Here is a 21,853-nt window from a genome sequence, read left to right as displayed (position 1 = left end):
GGCACAGCCGTTGCTGCTAAACTAAGGCTATTACCTTAGTACGTAGTAGGTCAGTTCCCAGGTACCTTGCCTTAGCCCGGCAGGAAAAGCTGCATCATGACTTGCTATACTCCGTATGCGGGCTTCTTTCATGCCTTTGGGTATGGAGTCATGGAGTAATTGACGTGCTAGTTACTGGCTAGCACCACATTAGCAGAAACGTGTAAACCGTTAGTAGCCAGCGGGTCTTTTCCTCTGTATGTCTCTCCCATTACAGAACACCAGCAAATCGAATGGATGCATTCAAGCATCTAATCCCAACTGCCATCTTTTCGCCACCCACGCTCCCCTTTCCGGCAACGCTCCCAATCGCTCTCTCCGGCCCTGCATGCTGCACCGTCGCGTGGCAACACCGGCTAGCCCTTTTCTCGATCAGACGTCAAAATGGTCCCCCCAGAAAGGCTGTGCCCGTGCCGCCCCGCTCTATAGCGTCGCCCTGGGACAGCTTCCACCATTCATAGAATTCAATAGCACCAGACTACAGGTGCATGTAACTCGTAGCTCCGGTAGCAACGTTGAAACGTATTGAATGGGCCTAAAACAAATCCCCCACTGTAGATGCGCTAAAACAAACCTCGCTGGAGGGGCCGTAAACCGGCCAATCACCGGCCCAGGCTCCCCATCTGAGTGTCCCGAATCAGGATGGATGCTGTTTCGATCTGGTATGAGTAACCCAAACACCTGTAACAAAGTAGCATAGCGTAGCCTCTTTTTTTCTCTCTCCTTTCACACACTACCACTACAACTCCACCAAGCAAACACGAAGCCACGAGGCTATGTGCGAGTAATATCGCAACAAAACCAGAACTACCAAACCCAACGCTATTCCCAATTCTATCTCCTCCCCCCATTCAGCCCTGCCAAAAGAGAACCTTGGAAGCCATGTCATCGCCCAAAGAGCCACCAACCGCCCGGCCCCCCGCCATCAACTACGTCCTGAGCTTCATCCTCGTCGGCCTCGCCTGGGGCCTCACCACGCCCTTCATCCGCCGCGCCGCCCGCACCCACAAGCCCGCGCCTCACCCTCTGCTCGACTCCCCCGCCGTCAAGCAGAGCTGGCTCCGCTCCAGGCTCTACGCCGCCTTCTTCTCGGTCCTCGATCTGCTGCGTAATCCGCGCTATGCCGTCCCGCTTGTCTTGAACCTCACCGGCAGCGTCTGGTTCTTTCTCCTCATTGGCAAGGCTGGTGAGTCTCCAAAAACAGAAACACACACCCCCATCCCCATGTCTCATCTTGAACCTCCGAAAAAGGCCTCCGGGTTGTCTCAGATCCCCCCATCCCCATTCCCCTTCCACACCCAACCGCCCTGCTGGGCTAGCCAGAGGGTTGGTTTGTTCCTCCTTGGGAGAGTATCAGATCTGACCCAGTCTTTGGCCACCTGTTAGAATTGAGCCTTACCGTCCCGATTGTGAATGCCATGGCCTTCCTTTTTACTGTTGTGGGCGAGTGGTTGGTCGAGGGTAAAGTAATTAGTAGAGGTATGTGCAAGCCTAACCACCCAACGAGTATCGACGTCGATCCGTAGTATCAAAGTTCAAAGAGCTAATTGTAGGGCCTTGGGGAGAAATAAAGAAACCGGTATTGGCATGACATTATCTTTGGTGGGAATCGCATTGTGTGTTCAGAGCAAGACCTAAGGCAAAGGCAGTGCAGTATATCAAGTTTCGTTTTTGATAGCGTCATAAGCCAGCGGCTGTAATAAAATCAATATATTTGTAGAAGTAAAAAAAAAAAAAACTCATTTGCTGCAGAAAAAGGTGAGGCTGCTCCAGGCAGCCCAAGAAAGAAAAGAAAAATCTATGACCCGTATATCCTCCAATTTTGTATCCTCAAGACGACTGCTTTCTATCATGCAGTCGTGTGGCATGCCATGCCTATGTAAATAGGACGCCCAAACAACCAAAAATATAACCAAGAGAAGAAAAAGGTATCCCTTTGCCCTGTGGCTGCCTATGAACCGTGTGTCCATGCCCATACGCCAAATCACGCCTCCGAAAAAAAGACAACTCCGTACCAGAACAATCGAAGAGGCCTTGCAGCATCGGCTGTACAAGGCTGTTGTAGAAAAATAAAATAAATGGTGGCAAGTGGTGTAACGTTGATGATGCCTCACCCCCCTGAAGAGGAAAAGTTGCTCTTGGTGCCGGCAGTCAAGGTGAGACAAGATGTAGCTGTTGAATCGTCCAGTATTCGTAGCAATCATGTTACCGCTGTCGAGCCTGAAGCCAGCGCATGATTCTTCGCAAACTCGGATCCTCCATTGTCCAGCGGCCCTGCGATTGGTCCGCAGACAAGAGCTCGGTGTAAACGTACTCGTCAGTAATGGCAGCCAGCTCCTAAGCAACACGAAAATTAGTTACATTACATCCCCACTACTTTGGCCGTGCATATGTTGGTAAGAAAGGATTTTCCCCGACATGTACCGAGTGGAGACGCCATTTCCCGTAGGAACAGGCTGCGTCCAAGAAAACGGAACCAGGAAGGGAGCCTTTTTGGGGGTGCAAGTTGTAGGTAAGCTTACCGCTCGAAGTTGGTTATCCAAGGCCTGCAGCTGGGCATGGTTCCCCGGATGCGGTCGTTGACCCTGCAAGACTTGGTCTCGGTACTCAATCCAACGCTGCGCCGCCGCCTGCCTCAAGAGAATCTTTTGCCCCTCGTGCCGCCGAGCGTAGGCATCTAGCAACACCCTTTGGACACCATGTTAGCTGATTCGATGCTTCGTCTGCTGAATGGAAGAAAACGCACTGTTGAAGTTCGGCTCTGGTCTGTTCCTCTTCGCCTCCCTGGGCTGCAGGCACCCTGGTATCGGCAGCCACGTCGAGAATGTATTGGCCGTCGATAGTGCACTGGCGTAAGGTAGCCCATCCCTCGGTGTAGTAGTCCTCTTCGTTCTCTGGCTCGACAGGACCGGCTGCGATATAGTACTGAAGAGTCCGGAAGTCGGCCAGGACTTCGGCAACTCGGGCGGTGCGGCACTCGTTCACTTCTCGTTCCATGTTGAATTAGTTACTCTTCTCACCAAAAGACTGAATTGAGATGTGCTATGGCCATCTTTACGCTCTGGTGTTGTGCTTTGTATGAGGAAGTGGATGCGTATCCCGCGTAAAGCGCATATACCGGACCTTTAAAGGGGGGCGTGCCGCCCGGGTCTGCATGTGTGCTTTACTTGGGACTTGGGGGGAGCAGAAATAGCGGGACAATAAAAGCAATTCGCTAAGAGGCTAGTGACCTACATCCGTCCATGGTGTCGAGGGAAAAGCTTCCGGATGAGACTTGGGGGCCAGGCGCGAAAGGGGGGCCAAAGAAGCCTAGTTGGTATTTCCGTACAAGGAAATAGGTGAAGAGATGCAACAATGGCTCTCGGCCGATACCTCTAGACGTCGTTCGTAACGGTGACGCAGTGTCGTCTTCTCTTCGAAAGAGAGATTGTGAGCAAAGAGATGCTCAAAGCCGTTGAAGCTGAAGATTCGAGATGCTGAGCTGAAAAAACAGCACTATCAATTCGATATTCAGCAGCGGATAGCGTGGCGATATGGAGTAGTCGGGGATCGAAGCTGCTTCAGCGTGGCAAGCAATGAAGAAACTCTGCTGGATGCTATTCTCGATTTGCCTCGACGCGAGATGCTCCATCCTTTTGTATGCTCCGTCCATGATCGACCCCGTCCGGTGTTGTCGGAGGATCCAGCAGAGTTCTCGCCTGGGCCTTGAAGGGCTCGATGCCCATCTCGGCCTTACAAAGCTACGGTGGACTTGGGCTTTGGTGGACGGATGAATCTGAGGCCCTAAGAGGGTAACCAGGCTGAACCATTCAGCTACCACTTGCTCTCTGACAAACACCAACGAGAGTGCTCTCCGTCACCTCCACCCCGGTGGCTCTTTGCAAGCTCAAACCTGAAGAACCCCGGACAAGCTGGCAATCGGGAGCCGTCCAACCGGAGCCGTTGTCAGCCCTATCCTAGCCCCTTGATGCCTCTTGCACCAGCCAGCCTGAGGTCCGAGGCTGGGCGCCTGTGTGGTGCTGGGCTCGCATTCTAGGTGGGTAACTCTTGCGCCAGTACCGGGCCCCGTCGATCTCAGCAGCAGACTGCTAGGCAGAGCCAGACGAGGCTAACGACTCGAGGCAGAGGAAAGCCTTGCCTGCCAGGGGGAGACACGCTTTTGGTCCCCGTTCCGTGGGTCGAATCAAGGGACCTTGTGCATGAGGCCATCGATTCCCCGTGACGAAGGGGGGGATGGGGGGCGTCCCGGCAGCGCCGTTAGATGCACGCCGCACCGCTAAAGCAGAAGCAGAAGCAGGTTGCGGTTCGTTTGAAGCTGCTGCAGCACGCATTGGGGCGGCGATGGGAGGCTACACAGCGGGAAGCTCCAGGGCGCCGTCTAGCTCGACAGAGAAGCGACGCAAACCACCAAATGGCATGCCGTCGTGTCGTGTCCGGATACTGGATACTGGATCCTCGCCTGAAGACCCCTGCCCAGTGGAGACGGCCGTGGATGATCGGGCCTATGGTGTGCATTCGCCCTCTTCCAAACAGACGCTTCAGCTCCGGCTCAGCGGCGCTACCACACGCAGCCTTGCCGAACGAAGCCAGAGTGACGGGCCCTGCATGAGCTGCGTGTGCCAGGGATCAGCCCCAGAGACCAATGGCAGCCCGCCGTGGCCTGCAGATGCATCGTGGGTTTTTTCAGAAGCCGAAGACGTTGTTTCTTGGATGATGCAAGTCAAATGCAAGAGGCAAGTTCTGGAGAGACACCCGCTGCGCCCTGTCATTTGTCCAACGCCGGCCTAAGCCGTTCGGGAGGGAGATTTTTTAGAGGCAGTGCCCGCCAACGCTTCCTTCCTTGCCTCTGTTTTCTTTCCTCTTCCCTTTTTTTCGGCCGTCTTTTTTTGCTTCCACTCCATCGCAGAACTGACAAGATTCACAAATCCAAGCTACGCCTCGAATTGGCAATGCGGATGATCCAGAGACACGTCACCGAGCCCGTGGTTGGCGTTTGCTTCTCCCAAGTCACTCTGCAGGCTTCGAGGCGCTGCGCCCGATTGGCAACCGTCGCTGGCTGAACTCAGTCCTTGATCATCGCCCGATGATTCACGGCAAGGGTCACTTGCAATGTTGCATCTTTGTCTCTCGAGTCCCGACGACGGCAAGTATCCAGATCGGGAGGCTATGATTGGAGATTGCATCTGAGACGAGGCTGCTGCCTACTCGACGCCGTGGACACGCAGACTCACCTTGCCCAAAGTAACTCGTCGTAGCCATGGCCCTGTTGATGCAACTCCAGCTGAATACATGGCTTGGCAGATGCCGATGAATCATCCCATCGTCTTTGCTGACAGCTTTGTAATGAGGCCATGTCCGTACGCGTGTCAGGATGGATCATTCAGCTATCATCAAGAAAGCTTAACAAAGACACCGGCATGACTGCTATTCAGAACAGACATTGACTCATAGTTCAACCAATACAATGATTGATTGTAGGCAGCCGGTCAAAGGGAGGGAGAAAAAAACAAAGAAGATGGGAGAAGGGAAGAGACAAACACTGCAACGTTGCCATCGACATACCAGACTCGGCCAAAGAGTCGTTGGCCACTTCTAGCCCTATGCCAGCATCAGATATCGAGCTTTGGACATTATTAATTGTGTTCGTCCTAGTACATCGCCAATCTTGGCTATCCTGATGCCTTTTCGTCTCTAGTTACCTCAATCTCCGAGCAGGGCGTCGAGTTGGGGCAAAGACCGTTACACTAAGCAGCAGCATGAACTCAGGGGTGTGGATTTGTCCACCACTCCCATCACACTCCCCCCTTTGTCTACTAATTTTCCACACAGAGCCACTCTAAGTGATGGATTCTACTTGGCCGCAACCGTCTTTGCCTAGAAACGATACGCCCTGCTTTCATTGCGCTGTCAACCACGCGGCACACCCTCATATAAACGCCACTGTGACAGCAACCTCCAGCCTCAGCCAATGGCATCCCAAAAGCGCCCATCACAAGGTGAGATGGAGACATCCACAAGGCGATTGCCCTGTTTTCTTCATCGAACAGCTCGAATCTTGTGCAATAACGAGCCCCCTGCTAGCAAAAGCCCCCCTCTGGTGATTCAGCCCCCAAGCAACGCGGCTCCTAACTCTATAGAGCGATGGGTGGCTTTCTGTTGGTGACCTATGATATGCAGCATTTGGTGTTTAACTTGAGGGCATTGTTGGGAGTAACGTTCCGCAGTGAACCCTCCGAGTACTACGCAAGGGGAGGTGATTACGGGATATAAGTTAAGCACATTCGCTCAGGGGCCAGCATACAGCGGGCGTCAAACCTGGACCCGAGATTTAGGAGAGACACTTTTGTGTTTTAAGCTTCCCTTGCATACAATTGCCACCATCTTTATTTGATATTATGACATCTTGGCAAAAATATTCTACTGTGAAAATGGGGGACGGATTTCGTCTGGAGTAGTGGATCTTAAGCCGTGAGTATACAAGAATTATTTCTCAAAACAACTGGCCTTACACTACTCTCCATTTTTATACTCTATATTTCTATGATCTCCATTTTCTATACTCGCTATTTCTATACATTGTAACACCTTACAAGCACGATTTTATAATCTCCATCTTCTATACTCTCTACTTTTATACAGTGTCATATCTTACAAACACGATTCTATGATGTCCATTTTCTATACTCTCCATTTCCATACAGTGTCATATCTCACAAGTACGATTCTCTGGTATCTAATTAGACATAAAGTCATCTTTCGTCTCATCTGCCAAATACGCGCTGCCTACCTCGTCTCATCCACCTAATACGCACTACCTACTATCGCAGCTAACACATCACGACACACACCTCTAAACGTCGGCTTAATCTAAACTGCTCGCCACCGACAGCCATAAGCATGCTGTATGCGTCTCAAACAATATAATCTCCCCTTGATCCATATCAGCTGGGAAGCATCAAACTTTCTTTTACGAGGTTACATTGGCCACGCCAAGAGAGATGAATGTCTCACCCGCCACCCTATCGCCATGAACCATGGCGGCAATGGTTAGCCACATCTTAGGGTTACACAAAGTTTAAGGAATATGCAAATCACTCCGATTCGAGAGTTGGAAGTTCAATATTTGGGCCAGCGGGTATTATTGAGCCTATTTAAAACAGTATAGTTTATTCACAAAAGAAGGGGCTTGCATCTAACAATTAACCCCGGTGAAAACAAAAAGGTTTTTATTCCAACCACTAGCGGCTGAGAGCAATACCAAAAGATCGGAAACATTTACTCCTCCTCCATGGGAACCTCCTCCTCATACTCCTCACCGTCATCGGCGGTAGCATCTTGGTACTGCTGGTATTCGGAAACGAGATCGTTCATGTTGGACTCAGCCTCAGTGAACTCCATCTCGTCCATACCCTCGCTAGTGTACCAATGCAAGAAGGCCTTGCGGCGGAACATGGCACTGAATTGCTCACCAACACGGCGGAAAATTTCCTGGATAGCAGTAGAGTTGCCGACAAAGGTGGAGGAGATCTTGAGACCCTTGGGGGGGATAGAGCAGAGGGCGGTTTGGATGTTGTTGGGAATCCACTCGACGAAGTAGGTGGAGTTCTTGTTCTGGATGCTGCGCATCTGGTCCTCGACCTCCTTCATGGCAACCTTTCCACGGAAGATGGTGGAGCAGGTCAGATAGCGGCCATTGCGGAAGTCAGAGGCAGCCATCATGTTCTTAGGATCCAGCATCTGCTGGGTCAACTCGGGAACGGAAACAGCGCGGAAGGAGTGCGCGCCAGGGCTGGTAAGAGGCGCAAAGCCCACCATGAAGAAATGCAGACGAGGGAACGGCACCATGTTGACGGCGAGCTTGCGAAGGTCGGAGTTGAGCTGGCCAGGGAATCGGAGGGAGGTGGAAACACCGGACATGACGGCAGAAACCAGGTGGTTCAGGTCGCCGTATGAGGGGTTAGACAGCTTCAGGGTCCTCATGCAGATATCATACAAGGCTTCGTTATCGATACAGAAGGTCTCGTCCGAGTTCTCAACCAACTGGTGCATAGACAGGGTGGCATTATAAGGCTCGACAACGGTATCCGAGACCTTGGGAGAAGGAACGACGGAAAATGTGGCCATCATGCGATCAGGGAATTCCTCACGGATCTTGGAGATCAGCAGGGTACCCATACCGGAACCGGTACCACCACCCAGGGAGTGTGTAATTTGGAAACCCTGAAGGCATTCACAGTTCTCAGCCTCGCGACGAACGACATCGAGAACTTGGTCAACCAGCTCAGCACCCTCGGTGTAGTGACCCTTTGCCCAGTTGTTACCAGCACCGGACTGGCCGAAAACGAAGTTGTCGGGGCGGAACAGCTGGCCAAAGGGGCCGGAGCGAACGGCGTCCATGGTACCGGGCTCGAGATCGACGAGAACGGCACGGGGGACATATTTGTTGCCGGAAGCCTAAAGGGGGCAATGTTAGGTCCCGAAGTCTAGACAGCGCCTGAATCAAGCGGATGCTGGTGGAATCTACATACCTCGTTGAAATAGACGTTCAGACGCTCGAGCTGCTGGTCGGAAGTACCACCGTAAACACCGCTGGCATCGAGGCCGTGCTCGCCAGAGATGGTCTGCCTATAATAATAATGAGTATCCGATTCGTCGAAAACGCGTCGCTTCGAGATTTCCGTCGCCGATCTCTAGAGGGGAACATACCAGAAGGCAGAACCAACTTGGTTACCCTGAGGAAATTGTCAGCATCGCGATGGTCGCGCTTTTGTGCGGGGGGCCAGCGCCCAAGGAGGGGCAAAGGGGAAAGCAACTTACACACTGACCGGTCTGGAGGTGAACCTGTAGCGAGGGAAGAAAATATGTTAGCTTGCATGTTTTCATCTTACGGATATGGGCATTTTGATTCTCAGTTTGGGCCACCAAATTGGGAGCTCAGGCGCCCATTGAAGACGGGTGGGCGCGTGAGAGAAAGCTCCCAACGCCAGCTCTGAAGGTGGGGGGAAAAGGACCAAAACAAACTCACAATCTCACGCATTTTGAAGACTGGGTGATGAAGCTAAAGAAAATAGTTTGTATTAAAAGGAGATAGGAGAATCGAGTTACTGCAGCTTCAGATGCGAAGAAATGCAAGAGGTGGGAGATGTAGAAGAGGAAGAGAGGGAGGAGTTGGGTAATAAAAAAAAAACGGCCAGTCGAGGCCAGCCGGCGCGGCAGGCAGTCGCAAAATCAACAAAGCAAAAAAAAAAACAGGGAAATAAATAGAAAATTAGTGCCACTTCAGGAATAGCCGATAACGGGATGATCCGGCCTAGCGCTCCAGTTGTCGAGGGGCAGGAAGAGCTAGTCCTAATCAGGAGCTGCCAAAATGAACACCCAGCTTAACCGCAGTACAATTTCCAAGGGGAAATTCTGTGCTAGACTGTCCTACCTGGTTTAGGGGTTCGTCATCAGGGGCAATTTTCTTCGCTCTGAGAGATGCAGTGCTTTATGATGCTCTGCTGCTATTACTGTCTCTGTATCTTGTCACTGATCTTCTTTCCAAACTACACTCGACGTCTTCAGTCGTGATTTGACATCATCCAAAATGCATGCATATGGCCCTTACTAATGGAGTGCCAACGTCTCATACGAGTCCCAAGGCACCTATTTACCATACAGTAGCTTGACAACTTCGAGCCCAATTACTACCTAGTGGTCGCTTGATAATCACAATACCACAAAATACCCAATCAAATGTGCATCTGCTTTATTAAACACTGAATAGCGCCTGACTTTGCTAATAAAAGCTGCGTCTTCCGCTGCCCCCCTGCTCGCCCTGTTCGAGAAGCCCTTGCTCCTCGCCTCCACCAGCGGGGCCCATATCAAATCCCAATTACCGCCTCATCTGCCCTTTGTGCCTCCCTGGGCATCAGCACCAGCATAGGCTTCCATGAAATTGTCATTTTAATGGTCTTGGGCGGGTCATCTCGACCCGAAATACGGAGAAGCACAGCCGCGGCAGTGCTCACTATCACATTCCCCGGACAGCCCAAGAGTCAGCTTGTGGATTAAGAATGTCTGTCACATGAGCTACGGCTACGACTAACCTTGACTTCTCCTTTACCCGGTTGCTTGGATCCTCACCGTACGGGCTGTCCTACTCAATGCAACTGTATTTCTCGGCTATGAGTACGAGAATGGCCATGCCGTATTATGACGAGCATATGTGTTTATGACTCGTATAAACATGGAATAGTAATCCATTTTGTGTTAGTTGATCAGTATTACGGCTGCCTCAAATAATCCTGCTGCCTCAATAGGCAACCTTTTTTCCCCCTTCCAGAAACAAGATTATACACCTTAGTATTCCAAAATGCTCCAGGCACTCGTTTAGAAACAAGAAGAAAAAATCCCCACGGGCTATCGGCACTTGGAACGCACCGGTTTTTTAACTCTACTTGCTGAATAGGACCGAATCCCAACATTGCAGCCTTCTAACGGCTGCCTAGAGCCCGTTTGGTTCGGCAGACAATTGACGTCTCTAACGTTGCTTCATTAATCCATCTATGAGATTTACCTAATCCTTCTCAGCAATGGCCTGTAATCTCTCCTCAATCTCGTCCTCGGTGAGCTTTCTAAAACCTGGCTCCGTGCCCTCTTTGCCATCCGCCCGAGGTCCGCCAACAATGCCAATCTCAATCTCTCCCTTCTTGAAGTCCATGCTGAGAACTGTGCTCAGCGTTGTGATAGCCAACTCGACAACCTCTTCCCAGGATCCCTCAGCATGCTCCTTGTTTCGTAGCTTCTTTTCCAGGTGGTTCATAGCCTCCTGCTGCTTGGGTCCGGCGGCAGTGCCCTTGTAGCCGATGAAATATCCGGCCGGATCGCACTTGTACAGCTGGGGTCCCCGCTCTTCGTCTAGGCTGATGATTGTAGTGGCAACACCGTAGGGTCGCATGTAGGCCTGGTAGAAAGCATCAGTGACGTAGTTCTTTAAGGTTCATCCGGTAGCAGGGGTTGTCCTTACACGCTGGGTATACACTTGGCTGATGTTGGCCAGTCGCTTGGCCAGGACGTCAGCGGGCATCTCATAGCCGTACTTGTACCGGAACTCTGCAGCTTCTGATTGAGCACGCTGAGAAAATGCTCTGGCGTCTGCGATAGAGCCTGTGATGACGCATCCCACGGAGGGCGAGATTTGGAAGATGTGGGAAACAGATGAGGGGTCGATCAGTTTATCCTGTGATCCCAAGATCAGTCCATGTCGCAAGGCGTTCTGTGGCCAAAATACGTACAGGGACCTTCTTTTGTGACAAGACTACGGCGCAGTCCTTGCCTCGCAGGCCTACAGACATGATGTTTGCGGCTGTGATTGCCTTGAAGGCATATTCTGTGTTGGGGATGTCAGTCGGGCCGGCTCAGGCTGAATATCTAGGTGCGAACAACGCAGATCGATCCATGCACTCGGATCGGCCTTGCTAATCGAGGATTTCAACTTACCGACTTGGTACAGACGACCATTGTCGGCAAAGATGGTGATGTGTCGGTCGTATGCGCTGGCTAAGAGGGTGTTGCAAGTCAGTATGCTGTATGGCGTATGGCGGGGAGAGCTGGCATGGGCCCAAACGAACCAGACATGGTGACGGTATGTTGGCCCTATCTAGGGCAATGTCGAGGAGATGTATTCGCAGAAGCCGTTGAAAATCGCCTTGGATCAGGTCCGAAGCGAGGGAATTGCAGAGTTCAAGATGTCGTCGATATGGGCCAGTAGCTCTACAGGCCGTACTCGTACGCGTTAGCACAGCTTGCCTAGAGCACTGGGAGCTCTGGGAAGGCTGAGGTCGAGACATTATGTAATCTTGGAGCCTGAGGCGCCAGCAAGTCGCACCCCACTCTAGCCTCTAGCCTCTACTGTAGACAGGCGCGGTGACCGATATGTAACGGTGGAGACAGAAAAAAAAACCGGCGGGGCATCTTATCGAGCAAGCAGAAATCAAATAAGAGATCAAATGCGCGCGAACAACTTCTCCGGGAGATCGATTAGTTCCTGATTCGCGATTGCAGCGAGCCATTGGGGACCTGCATTGGCTTGTTCCGCACCGAAATCGCCTCGTTTTTCGATTTCAACAGCTGAGAGCCTCCTGCTGCCGAGTTGTCCAACGCCAAAAGAGCTTGGCTCCAACCACGCGCGACTAGAGCCCAATTGACGATCTTTTGCGACTCAAAAAGCCATATTTTCAAACGTTTTGACCACGACAGAAAGACTTTTTTTTCGCACATATCACCCAACATGGTGTCCTCAGGCGACGGAGCGACGGCTCGTGCGCCGGCCTGGAAACGATTGGGCCTGAAGCTCAAGCAGTCTTCCGCCCCCGAGGCAGCAAATGAAACCCTGCAGGTTGGGCATCCAAGCAGTAGCAGGACCCAGCAAACCCAGTCGATGCCGTCCAAGCGGAAGCCCGAAGCCCCGCCAGCGGGCGAACCTCTGTCGGCATTGAAAAAATCAAGGAACGAATCGCAGCCTGCGGTTCCTAGCCCTCAGCTGAAAAGGAAGAAGTCTGTCACGTTTGGCGAGACGCCCACCAAGAGCGGCATCGACGCCAAGAAACCTGTCGACAAGCCGCAACCCAAGAAAGCCAAGGTCCCTGGCAAGAAGCAAGCTGCTAAGGCCAACTCTGCTAACCCTGCGGATATCAAGCCTGCGCTTGAATACTTGAGTCTGTGGAATTCGGCTCGAGACTCGTGGAAGTTTAACAAGAATCACCAATCGACTCTCATCAAGTTCGCCTTCGATCCTATACTCTTTCCTTCCGCCAATATTGATACCTTCTACGCATATATCCGTGATATCAAGGGCTTCGTTCGCACGAGACTACAAGAAACTGCCATGGAACTGCGGACAAAGGACAGCACGGAAGGGGCCGCGGGCTTCCCACAGGGTTCAGTCAACCTTGTGGAGAAGCAGATCAAGTACGACCAGCTACTTGCCCAATTGCTGCATTCACAGACTGGCCAGAAGAGAAAAACCTTTCACGAGCAGGAATACCGAACATCGTCAGAGGACGTTGATGATGTCATCACACGTGTGATTAAGCGCATGCGGGCGGAAATGGTTCTCGACCAATTATCTGAGGGCGAGGAGACCGATGCCAGCCAGACAACCACGACGACGGTTTCTTCTGGGAAAGTGAGCGTTGCCGAGAGCAACACCACCAAGGCTACCGAAGCTGACAGCAAGGTGAAACTGAGCGATGGACCGAGCAAGCGGCGGAGAAAGATGCGTACCAATGTCGATGACAGCAGCTCTTCCGAGTCGGAGAGCGACTCAGATACGAGCAGCAGCAGTTCCTCGGATGACTCCGACTCCGAAGATGAGAATGAGATGGAAGTTGATGCGGGTAACGAATCCTCCAGCAGCTCGTCTTCCTCTTCATCGTCCTCATCTTCCGAGTCTGAAGATGGTTCCGACTCGGACGACGAAAGCTCAGACGAAGAGTAATAGATGTTACGGCGGCGCTTCTTCATCTTTCCTTATAAACCATGGCGATTCGGGGTATGGGCAAAAGTTCTTTTTTTATCATGTACAGTGTCAATTTTCTTTTCATCTTCTTGATCGAATGGGTTATTTTGTGTAAGCTGTTTGCATGTGGTCATACCACATAGGGGGAGATTATATGATACCTGGGATGGGACTCTCAAGTTTAAATGGTCTTTTTCTTTTTCTCTTTTTCTTCTCAAAGTGGGTGATGATTTCTTCAGGTTCCATTTTGCATTTGACTGTGCATACGCATATATGTATCATTAGAGAGCATGAGCGCTGGATAGACTCCCTCAAGACATAATGAGCACATGAAAATCACAAAGGAAGGAAGCATTAATCTCATAAATTCCTCGATTCTCCCAGGCTGACTCTAGGCATACAACTTGGTGAAGCCCTCCTTCGGCGGCTGCAGCCAGTTCCTCTCATCATACGTCCTTCCCTCACCCTCAATGATGTGAAACGTGTAAATGATACGGCCCTTCGGACTCGTGTTCCTCTCACTCTTATGCAGCATGTTGCCATGAATCAAAACCAAATCGCCCGCCTTGACCTCACCAGGAATGTACTCCCCATCCAGCTGCTCCCCGCCATACTCCTCTCCAGGAGGAAACTTGAGCCCATCATTGTCAACAATCTCCGTGCCACTGCCGCCCTCCTTGCGCACCAGCCTCTTCTCCACGGGCGCCCAGCGATGCGACCCGGGCAAGAAGCTCAAGCACCCATTCTCCAACGTCGCGTCCTCCAGCGCATACCAGAAGCCCACGGCCGACGGCGCGCTCGTGTACAAAAACGTCGAGTCCTGGTGCGGCGGCACCGCTCCCCCGATCTCGGGCTGCTTGCAAATCACCATGCTCTGCAGACACCGCGCATCCTTGAACCCGAGATCACGAGCCACAGCCGCAGGACTCACTTCCCCCGCGGCCCGAGTCGACGCCTCGTCAATGAGCCGCGCAAACGGCGGCGAGTGCACGTGCAGGCCGTGCCCGATCTTGTTGACGGCGCGCTCCTTGGGCTTGGTCAGGTTGCCCGCGTCGTCAAAGGCGTCCTCCTCGAAGAAGAAGCGGATCTTGTCGCCCGAGGTGAGGAAGTAGTCGTCGCCCACGTGGTCCGACTTCTCGCCCGTGGAGAAGCGAGTCAGCGGGTGGTCCTTGAGGGAGAAGCCCTCGAGCAGGCCCTTTGTTTCGCTGAGGAGCGATGAGACGGTTTCTGGCTTGAGGGCGTTGCGGATGATGAGATAGCCGTCTTTTTGGAAGGCTGAGAGCTGCTCGGGAGTGAGGCCGGGGGTTGGTTCAGCCATGGTGAAGATGCCGCAAAGGGGAGAGAGATTACAGTGAGATTTGAGGTGATAGTGAAGAAGTAAAGGAGAGAAAAGACACACAGAACAAAAGGTCCAGATAGAGAAATTACAAGCGCCTTACGGGCATCGGCGAACTTTTGATAATGAGTGTGCGTGTAAGTGTCTCTAAGTGGGGTGATATTGCCTTTTGCTCCATGTTTTCCATCAACCCCGCCGGAAGCCGCTTCATATCATCCGGGGCTTCACTCCGAGAGTCGGACTCCGCCGACGGCCCTGATAGGGATTGAAATACAGCAGCTCCAGCTAGTAAAGATCGCGAGTTACGAGGTTTGATACAAGGGACTCATGATTTTATCGCGAATATGTCTTGTATTATTATATCGCAACTGTATTTGAAGCACAGTAACATACCGCCACAGCGTCAGACTCTCATTTCAGCCAACCGTGTGTTTTGACAACTCCCAAGCGCCAAAGCTATAACACCAAATGTCCAGTTCCCAATAATGAAGAATGAGAAGTTTAAAAGATGAAATCAATAATCCAATGCCGCCCGATGAAAATGAAGAAAACTGAATGAGCAAAGCCGTAAATCGTGTAAAGGCGAGACAAACTCAAGCATTAACGGGGTCGTTGAGAAACTCGTAGCCTTCCTCCGGTGGCAGCAAATAGGCAGACGTAGCCAGGCCACCGGCAGTGATCAGAGAAAGCGCAGCGCTAACCGTGCCAAGATACCACGAAACATCCAGGTTCCATCCCGGAACGGTAAACTGATCGTCATGGTCGTACAAGTATGCCTATGGTGTGAAACGTCAGTCCCCGAGCCCGCTGCAACAGTACACTCTTATCTCTACGTACCACAATGGAGATAATGATGAACTCGACAACAGAGACGAGCGTCAGTAGAGCAGCGACAAACGGCCAGCCCGTCTCGCGTCTATACTTTCCGCCACCCATGACGATCGCAAAAGCAATCAGACTGCCCAGACACAGAACAATGACAAACGAGGCCATGAAGCCCACCGTCCTCCACATGGAGCAAAAGTACCGCTCGCCATACTGACACAGCTCCGTGGACGGGAAATCGCGGCAGTGGGGGTCGTCCAGGCTGGAGCAGCTCTTGTGCAGCCCGATGTGCTTCTCCAACGTCTCGCCTTTGGTCGTTGTCACCGAGTACGAAACCCAATGGGGCTCGGAGACGGAGGCGATTACCATGGCGGTAACTGTGCGGTCGAGTTAGTCCTGTCTTTCACTGCCACGTAGCGACAAAAAAGGCGCTGCCAATTTTTGCTTGGCGATCGATCCCATCGTGAACAAAGCTTCAAGCTGGAGCTCGCCAGTATGGGGTGGCCATTTTGATGACGTACCGGCAACAAAGGCCACGAAACCCGCTGTGTACACGTAGACCCGGGTCATGACTGAGGCATACAAGATGTATCGCTGACAAGTTCTTTTGTGAGGGTCAACAAAGGGAAAAAAAAAGTGGTAGGATTTCTCTTTAGTAGAGAACAGGTGTCGAGATGGGAATTGAGCAATGAAATGAAAGAGAGGCTGCCTGGCCCGATTGAGGCTGTGGCAGATTGCGGTACCTGGCAAGAAAAGCAGGCAGCTGAATTAAGGTAAGCGGCACACAGCTGCAGTTAGTGCCTTAACAAGAATCTATACTATTTCGCACCAAGTCTTATTAGACACCTAGCACAATTCACCCTACTTGGCACCTTTGGCTGCCGCTCCCTGCCATCTCCATGCTAGTCCACCTGCAAATGACGAATGCGACACCTCATCCATTTTATATGACGCTCGCAACTCCCATCACCTCCAATGAAAGCACGGCATGCGACACCATCTGCATCAACTGCATCTCCTCCAAGCTGCCATTCGTCGTCGCAATGTCTTACACAGCACAAGAGCCACATCGATAAGAGGCACGGGACACAATGCGCGATAACAAGGCATGATAACAAGCTACAAGCTCACATGTGCCCAGGCCACTGTCATCACGCCTTCGCGTATCCACCAGCCGTAGGCCAAAGGCTATATCATGACTCATAGCAAGGTGCCATATCACCAAAGAAAAGCAATTTGGCGCAGTGGAAGCGCGCCGGGCTCATAACCCGGAGGTCGCACGATCGAAACGTGCAATTGCTAAATGGTATCCTTTCTTTTTTTGCTTCTTCTGCGTTGTAATTATTCGATACATCTCCTTTGAAATTCCTCTCATCTCTCTTCGCTTTCTCTTTTTTTTTCCCTGCACCTAGGAACTCCCAATGATGACGTGCATAATGTACTGGGTACATGCACCGAACCCCTCGTCGCCTATCAAATGCATGTAGAAGGAACCTTTGTTGCAGCATACCCGCTGTTCCCCCAAGTCCCCGTAATGATTTAGTGCAACAATTCGGTCTCCCTTCCGTAGCCGTTCCGAACCGCCGCCCCCTCCGGCATCGCTATCGGGCTTCAATCTATGTAGTAGCTAAGATAGCTAGGCTATTATCTCACCTCACCTCATCATCGCCAGCCGTGCTTTTTCACTCTGTCCCCTCCGTCATGCGAACATCTCTCAAGAGAATCGGACTGCCAATACTCCAAAGCTCCAGATACCTCTTCAAGCCCCAAGCCTCCCTCGCACCCCTCCTCCGCTCCTCATTCCTCCGCAAGATGTCGTCGGCTCCCGCCCCGGTGCTCAAGAAGCCCATCAACATCTCCTGCATCCAGCTCGCCTCCGGCGCCGACAAGGATGCCAACCTCAAGCACGCCGCCGAAAAGGTCGCCGAGGCCGCCCAGTCGGGCTCCAAGCTCGTGATCCTGCCCGAGTGCTTCAACTCGCCCTACGGATGCGACTACTTCCCCAAGTACGCAGAGACGCTGCTCCCGTCGCCGCCCACAAAAGAGCAGTCGCCTTCGTTCCACGCGCTATCCGCCATGGCCAAGGAGAACAACGTCTATCTCGTCGGCGGCTCGATCCCCGAGCTGAATCCCGAGACCAAGAAGTACTACAACACCAGCCTTACGTTTAGCCCCGACGGCAAGCTGCTAGGCACACACCGCAAAGTTCACCTGTTCGACATTGATATCCCCGGCAAGATCTTCTTTAAGGAGTCCGACGTCCTCAGTGGCGGCAATAAGCTGACTCTCATCGAGTTGCCCGAGTACGGCACCATTGCCGTCGCCATCTGCTACGACGTCCGCTTCCCTGAGCTCGCTACCATTGCTGCCCGCCGCGGTGCCTTTGCCCTCATCTACCCCGGCGCATTCAACCTCACCACCGGCGCCCTGCACTGGCGCCTGCTCGCTCAGGCTCGTGCTGTCGACAATCAGATCTACGTGGCCCTGTGCAGCCCTGCCAGAGACATGAGCGCCAGCTACAACGCCTGGGGGCACAGCTTGATTGTCAACCCAATGGCCAAGATCTTAGTCGAGGCGGAAGAGACAGAGACGATTGTCCAGGCGGAGCTGGTGGGCGAGGATATTGCGGAGGCCCGGAAAAATATCCCGTTGAACAACCAGAGAAGATTTGATGTATACCCTGATATTAATCAAGGCAAGATCTCGTTTGACGAGCTATAAATAATCTGAGCATCATACAGAGAATAAAAAAAATAAACAAAGCAGTAAAATAATAATTGATCATGATTCCGACACAATGATTGGATAACGTATCACGTTGTAAGAGGGCAATGTACTGGATTCTCGCATCTTGCTTATCACAAACAGGTAGTACGCAACAGTCTCTTCATGAGAAAATCGATATATAAATATTGTTTTATGTCTTTTCAACATTTAGTGTAGATCTTCCCATGTAGCGCTCAATCCTTTCCAGGACAGCTATCAGTCTAAGACATTTTCTTTCATAAAGCCATTGCCCATCAGTAAAGGAGAACCCGCGTCCCCTCTCTTAATTTTCCCTTTTTTCTTTCGTTTGATCCAAACGCTCCCATTCAATAAAAATCAACACAAGTGTCTTTTACCATCCCTTACTGCAGAGCCTTCTTGGCAAAGTTGGGCAGGACAAAGCTGGCCTTGTGGATCTCGGAGTTGTAGTAGCGCAGCTTCTCATCCTCCTCCTCCTTGGTCCAGCTGCGCAGAGGAACCTTGACGTCGCGGGTTGCGTCCTTGCAGCAGACCATGAAGCCAATCTGGCCAGAGGGGTAGGTGGGGATGGTGGTGTAGGCGTACTCGGCGACGGGGAAGACCTCACCGCAGTCCTTCTTGAGACGGGCGATGAGAGGGAGGTGGAGCCAGGGGCTCTCGGCTGGTTGAACCACAAATGTTAGCTGCTTGCCCAATCTAAGAATGAAAAGGGCTCGGGAATTCTGGCTAAGCGAAAACGCTTCGCCCTGTGTGTTTTCCTTTCCTGAGACAAAGTCGCCTTTCTCGGAACTACCAAGAGGCTCAATTGAGAAGGCAGCACTAGCTCTGGCAGCCCCTAGGGAGTCGGACACTGATGCAATCACCAAAACTGATTTCAAAGGCAAGAAAAACAGCCCGGGTCGCTTCTAGCAGGCCGGCTACACCCTTGGGGGGCTGCTCGCCTTCCCAAAGAAAAAAGAGACATACAACCTTGGGTAGTGATGACACCTCCGTCACGGAGAGCATCGTGCAGGAGCTGGAAGTAGGGCTTCTGGAAGAGGCTCTCGGCGGGGCCCTCGGGGTCAGAAGAGTCGGTGATGATGACGTCAAAGGTGTTCTTATAGTCGTCGAGGAACTTGAAGCCGTCGCCAACGTGGGTCTTGGACTTGGGGTGCTCAAAGCCAACGGCCATGCCGGGGAGGTACTGCTTGGACAGGCGGATGACAGCCTCGTCAATGTCGCAGAGGATGGCCTCCTCGACGCAGTCGTGCTTGACGACCTCACGGAGGACACCACCATCACCACCGCCAATGACGAGCACCTTCTTGGGGTTGGGGTGGGAGTTCATGGCGAGGTGGGTGATCATCTCCTGGTAGGAGAACTCGTCGCGCTCAGTAGCCTGGACGACGTTGTCGAGGACGAGGACATTGCCGTAGTCGGTGGACTTGAAGATGAGCACGTCCTGGTACAAGCTCTTCTCGTGGTGCAGAACCTTCTCGACCTTGAGGGTCATGGCCTGGCCGGGCCACATGTCGGAGATTTCGCGGTACCATCCATCTGTGAGGTAGCACCAGTAGTTAGCATCAGGTCCGTGAGGTATCGATATAGGTCCAATCAAGCGTTGACGTCGATTTCACATAGAAGGCCTTTGCTTCATCGTGACCCCACCATAACAACTTTTTTTTTTCTTATCTCGATAGGTATCTTATCAAGACACCCGGATGAACAGGCAGCTTGCCAGGTTCTCGAGCATTGTGTAACATTGGCTTCGCCCATGCCCTAAGGGAAGCGGGCAAATGAATCCATCATCCCATCGCCATGCCAGTCATGACCATGGGAGGGCAGTTGGAATAAAAATTTCCAAGGCAGGGCGGGGTATGGCAGAGAGATCGTGGATGGGATTTTAGCTACAAACCTTGGATGGTGGGGTGAACAATTTCGTCAGACATTGTGTTTGCTGTGTGGAAACGGCGAAAAGATGGGAAACGGGGTATCAAAGTGGAATGAAGAAAAGTCGATGAAGGAGAAAAAGGAGAAAAAGAAAAAGAAGTCGGCGTCAAGGGAGGAAAAGTCGGGAGAGGAAAAGCAGGGAGCCGAGCGCCTACAGAGGCATGGAACAGACCGGTCGCAATTGGGTTTGGCTTTGGGTTTGGTGGGGTGAAAAATTTTGGCGCACTTTTTGCCAACTGGAGACCGAGAGCAAGAGCCCGAGTTTGTATCGTGCGAGATGCAGTGCCACGAGGACAACAAACTGCCTGAATCATGCCTGTCCGTATGGGGGTCTGTCTATTCAACCCAGTGTTCTCTCTTATTTCATTAATATCAACATCATGGTAGTTTTGGAGATCAACGAAAAAGACTATAGGTACTTCCTCTGCTTGCGGTGCTACCATCAGTCTACTTTGCTGCACAGCATGACGTCGGGAAGCTTCGAGCTAGCCGAGACCAGCACTTGGGCTCCAGCTTGCCTACGGAGCTGCTGATTGGCCACAGCGCCTGGTTCCAGAACCGAAACGGTATCTCTCCCAGGTACCTTTATTAAGCTGCGGAATGGGACCATGTACCTGAAGAAGCAAAAAATTGGTAGATGACTGGTTGGCGAGTTCCGCCTTCAACAGCCCTGAATCCACCAAACCTCCAGATTCTCAGGAAATTCCCCCATGAGGCAATTTATCACGCTACTCAGGCGTTGTGGCCCTCTCTGGAGTTCCTACAACGGAATATAGATGAAAGACTAGTCTCAATGTAGATACTAAACAGCATCTGTTACATTATATCTAACACTGTTCGAGAAGCGTTCAAGTGTTTCGTCTTCAAGGTCAATATGGTTGATGTGGGCGTCACTGCAATATGCAGAGGGTGAGAGTATTTACTCACATATATAGGCAGCCAAATTTTATAATTGCTGTCACTCTTCAATGGCAGGGATACCAGGCATGTTCGTTGCTGTTACTATCGTCTCCGTTCTTCTAGCAGCTGATGTTATTGGGATGAGAGGCTTGAGTGCTTGCCATTTACATATAATCGAAACAAATGTATAGTCGTGGCCTTGGGACAGCCGCGCATAAAATAGCAGCATCACAAGTCGAAATTTTGGAGCAACTGTCCGGAGTGTTTCCCTGTCGTTACCGTCGATTTGGTTGTCATGGACTATTACTGGGGATTCGTCTTGGCCTTTCCCATTGATAGGTCAAAGGCATCATCTTCGGCACCACGGCATCACCAACTCCTTGCGATTGCGACTGCCTATTCGGAATCTCCTTGAGATCGATACTGCGACAGGCGGCATTTCAGACCAAAGAGATTTATGATTTAAATTCACTATACCATTGAGCTACAGTGTAGTATGGCTTCCATACCTATATGAAGAAACGCCTGTTCTGGACTCACAATTATAGCGAATATGAGATTTCTGCGGGTAATGACCT

General features: G+C 51.7%; 13 protein-coding genes and 1 non-coding gene across 14 annotated transcripts; 6 read left to right on the top strand and 8 right to left on the bottom strand.

Annotated features, from left to right (window-relative positions):
- The first annotated feature begins 784 nt into the window (after positions 1–784).
- M431DRAFT_504624 (hypothetical protein) lies at positions 785–1,800 on the top strand. The gene is made up of 3 exons (XM_024918499.1): positions 785–1,225; positions 1,426–1,518; positions 1,613–1,800. The coding sequence occupies exons 1-3, from the start codon at positions 922–924 to the stop codon at positions 1,675–1,677; spliced, it is 462 nt and encodes a 153-aa protein (XP_024779338.1). The 5' UTR covers positions 785–921; the 3' UTR covers positions 1,678–1,800.
- M431DRAFT_310800 (hypothetical protein) lies at positions 1,616–2,385 on the bottom strand. Its single transcript, XM_024914222.1, has one exon. It carries the CDS (start codon positions 2,241–2,243, stop codon positions 1,779–1,781), a length of 465 nt encoding a protein of 154 aa, XP_024779337.1. The 5' UTR covers positions 2,244–2,385; the 3' UTR covers positions 1,616–1,778.
- On the bottom strand, positions 2,245–3,036 carry M431DRAFT_76188 (hypothetical protein; the record flags this gene model as incomplete). Its single annotated transcript, XM_024922437.1, has 3 exons — positions 2,245–2,376; positions 2,562–2,727; positions 2,786–3,036. The coding sequence occupies 3 exons, from the start codon at positions 3,034–3,036 to the stop codon at positions 2,245–2,247; spliced, it is 549 nt and encodes a 182-aa protein (XP_024779336.1).
- A 946-nt stretch (positions 3,037–3,982) lies between these two features.
- Positions 3,983–4,899, top strand: M431DRAFT_310698 (hypothetical protein). The gene has a single exon (XM_024914221.1). The coding sequence runs from the start codon at positions 4,273–4,275 to the stop codon at positions 4,825–4,827; it is 555 nt and encodes a 184-aa protein (XP_024779335.1). The 5' UTR covers positions 3,983–4,272; the 3' UTR covers positions 4,828–4,899.
- Positions 4,900–7,161: 2,262 nt separating this feature from the next.
- Positions 7,162–9,213, bottom strand: M431DRAFT_504621 (hypothetical protein). Its single transcript, XM_024918498.1, has 5 exons — positions 9,065–9,213; positions 8,857–8,880; positions 8,746–8,771; positions 8,568–8,664; positions 7,162–8,493 (listed from the first exon to the last, which is right to left on the bottom strand). The coding sequence occupies exons 1-5, from the start codon at positions 9,074–9,076 to the stop codon at positions 7,315–7,317; spliced, it is 1,338 nt and encodes a 445-aa protein (XP_024779334.1). The 5' UTR covers positions 9,077–9,213; the 3' UTR covers positions 7,162–7,314.
- Positions 9,214–10,432: 1,219 nt separating this feature from the next.
- Positions 10,433–11,908, bottom strand: M431DRAFT_504620 (hypothetical protein). The gene is made up of 5 exons (XM_024918497.1): positions 11,652–11,908; positions 11,521–11,580; positions 11,316–11,410; positions 11,048–11,260; positions 10,433–10,984 (listed from the first exon to the last, which is right to left on the bottom strand). Exons 1-5 carry the CDS (start codon positions 11,656–11,658, stop codon positions 10,598–10,600), a joined length of 762 nt encoding a protein of 253 aa, XP_024779333.1. The 5' UTR covers positions 11,659–11,908; the 3' UTR covers positions 10,433–10,597.
- A 402-nt stretch (positions 11,909–12,310) lies between these two features.
- M431DRAFT_75741 (hypothetical protein) lies at positions 12,311–13,519 on the top strand (the record flags this gene model as incomplete). The annotated part of the gene is made up of 1 exon (XM_024922384.1): positions 12,311–13,519. One exon carries the CDS (start codon positions 12,311–12,313, stop codon positions 13,517–13,519), a length of 1,209 nt encoding a protein of 402 aa, XP_024779332.1.
- Positions 13,520–13,931: 412 nt separating this feature from the next.
- On the bottom strand, positions 13,932–14,858 carry M431DRAFT_76242 (hypothetical protein; the record flags this gene model as incomplete). The annotated part of the gene is made up of 1 exon (XM_024922440.1): positions 13,932–14,858. The coding sequence occupies one exon, from the start codon at positions 14,856–14,858 to the stop codon at positions 13,932–13,934; it is 927 nt and encodes a 308-aa protein (XP_024779331.1).
- A 611-nt stretch (positions 14,859–15,469) lies between these two features.
- On the bottom strand, positions 15,470–16,271 carry M431DRAFT_74236 (hypothetical protein; the record flags this gene model as incomplete). Its single annotated transcript, XM_024922210.1, has 3 exons — positions 15,470–15,652; positions 15,714–16,078; positions 16,223–16,271. The coding sequence occupies 3 exons, from the start codon at positions 16,269–16,271 to the stop codon at positions 15,470–15,472; spliced, it is 597 nt and encodes a 198-aa protein (XP_024779330.1).
- Positions 16,272–16,764: 493 nt separating this feature from the next.
- On the bottom strand, positions 16,765–17,191 carry M431DRAFT_310619 (hypothetical protein). The gene has a single exon (XM_024914220.1). It carries the CDS (start codon positions 17,150–17,152, stop codon positions 16,895–16,897), a length of 258 nt encoding a protein of 85 aa, XP_024779329.1. The 5' UTR covers positions 17,153–17,191; the 3' UTR covers positions 16,765–16,894.
- On the top strand, positions 16,932–17,003 carry M431DRAFT_t37. Its single transcript has one exon. It is a non-coding gene; the product is annotated as a tRNA-Met (tRNA).
- Positions 17,192–17,291: 100 nt separating the features above from the next.
- M431DRAFT_504617 (hypothetical protein) lies at positions 17,292–18,748 on the top strand. The gene has a single exon (XM_024918496.1). It carries the CDS (start codon positions 17,403–17,405, stop codon positions 18,420–18,422), a length of 1,020 nt encoding a protein of 339 aa, XP_024779328.1. The 5' UTR covers positions 17,292–17,402; the 3' UTR covers positions 18,423–18,748.
- M431DRAFT_504615 (hypothetical protein) lies at positions 18,648–20,547 on the bottom strand. The gene is made up of 3 exons (XM_024918495.1): positions 20,341–20,547; positions 19,416–19,982; positions 18,648–19,107 (listed from the first exon to the last, which is right to left on the bottom strand). Exons 1-3 carry the CDS (start codon positions 20,372–20,374, stop codon positions 18,830–18,832), a joined length of 879 nt encoding a protein of 292 aa, XP_024779327.1. The 5' UTR covers positions 20,375–20,547; the 3' UTR covers positions 18,648–18,829.
- On the top strand, positions 19,911–20,760 carry M431DRAFT_504614 (hypothetical protein). The gene has a single exon (XM_024918494.1). It carries the CDS (start codon positions 20,404–20,406, stop codon positions 20,584–20,586), a length of 183 nt encoding a protein of 60 aa, XP_024779326.1. The 5' UTR covers positions 19,911–20,403; the 3' UTR covers positions 20,587–20,760.
- The last annotated feature ends 1,093 nt before the right edge of the window (positions 20,761–21,853 follow it).

The sequence above is a fragment of the Trichoderma harzianum genome (genome assembly GCF_003025095.1).
Source record: "Trichoderma harzianum CBS 226.95 unplaced genomic scaffold M431scaffold_2, whole genome shotgun sequence".
Lineage (NCBI taxonomy): Eukaryota > Fungi > Ascomycota > Sordariomycetes > Hypocreales > Hypocreaceae > Trichoderma > Trichoderma harzianum.
Note: the sequence above shows the minus strand (reverse complement) of the source record. Positions and strands in the feature narration are given on the sequence as shown.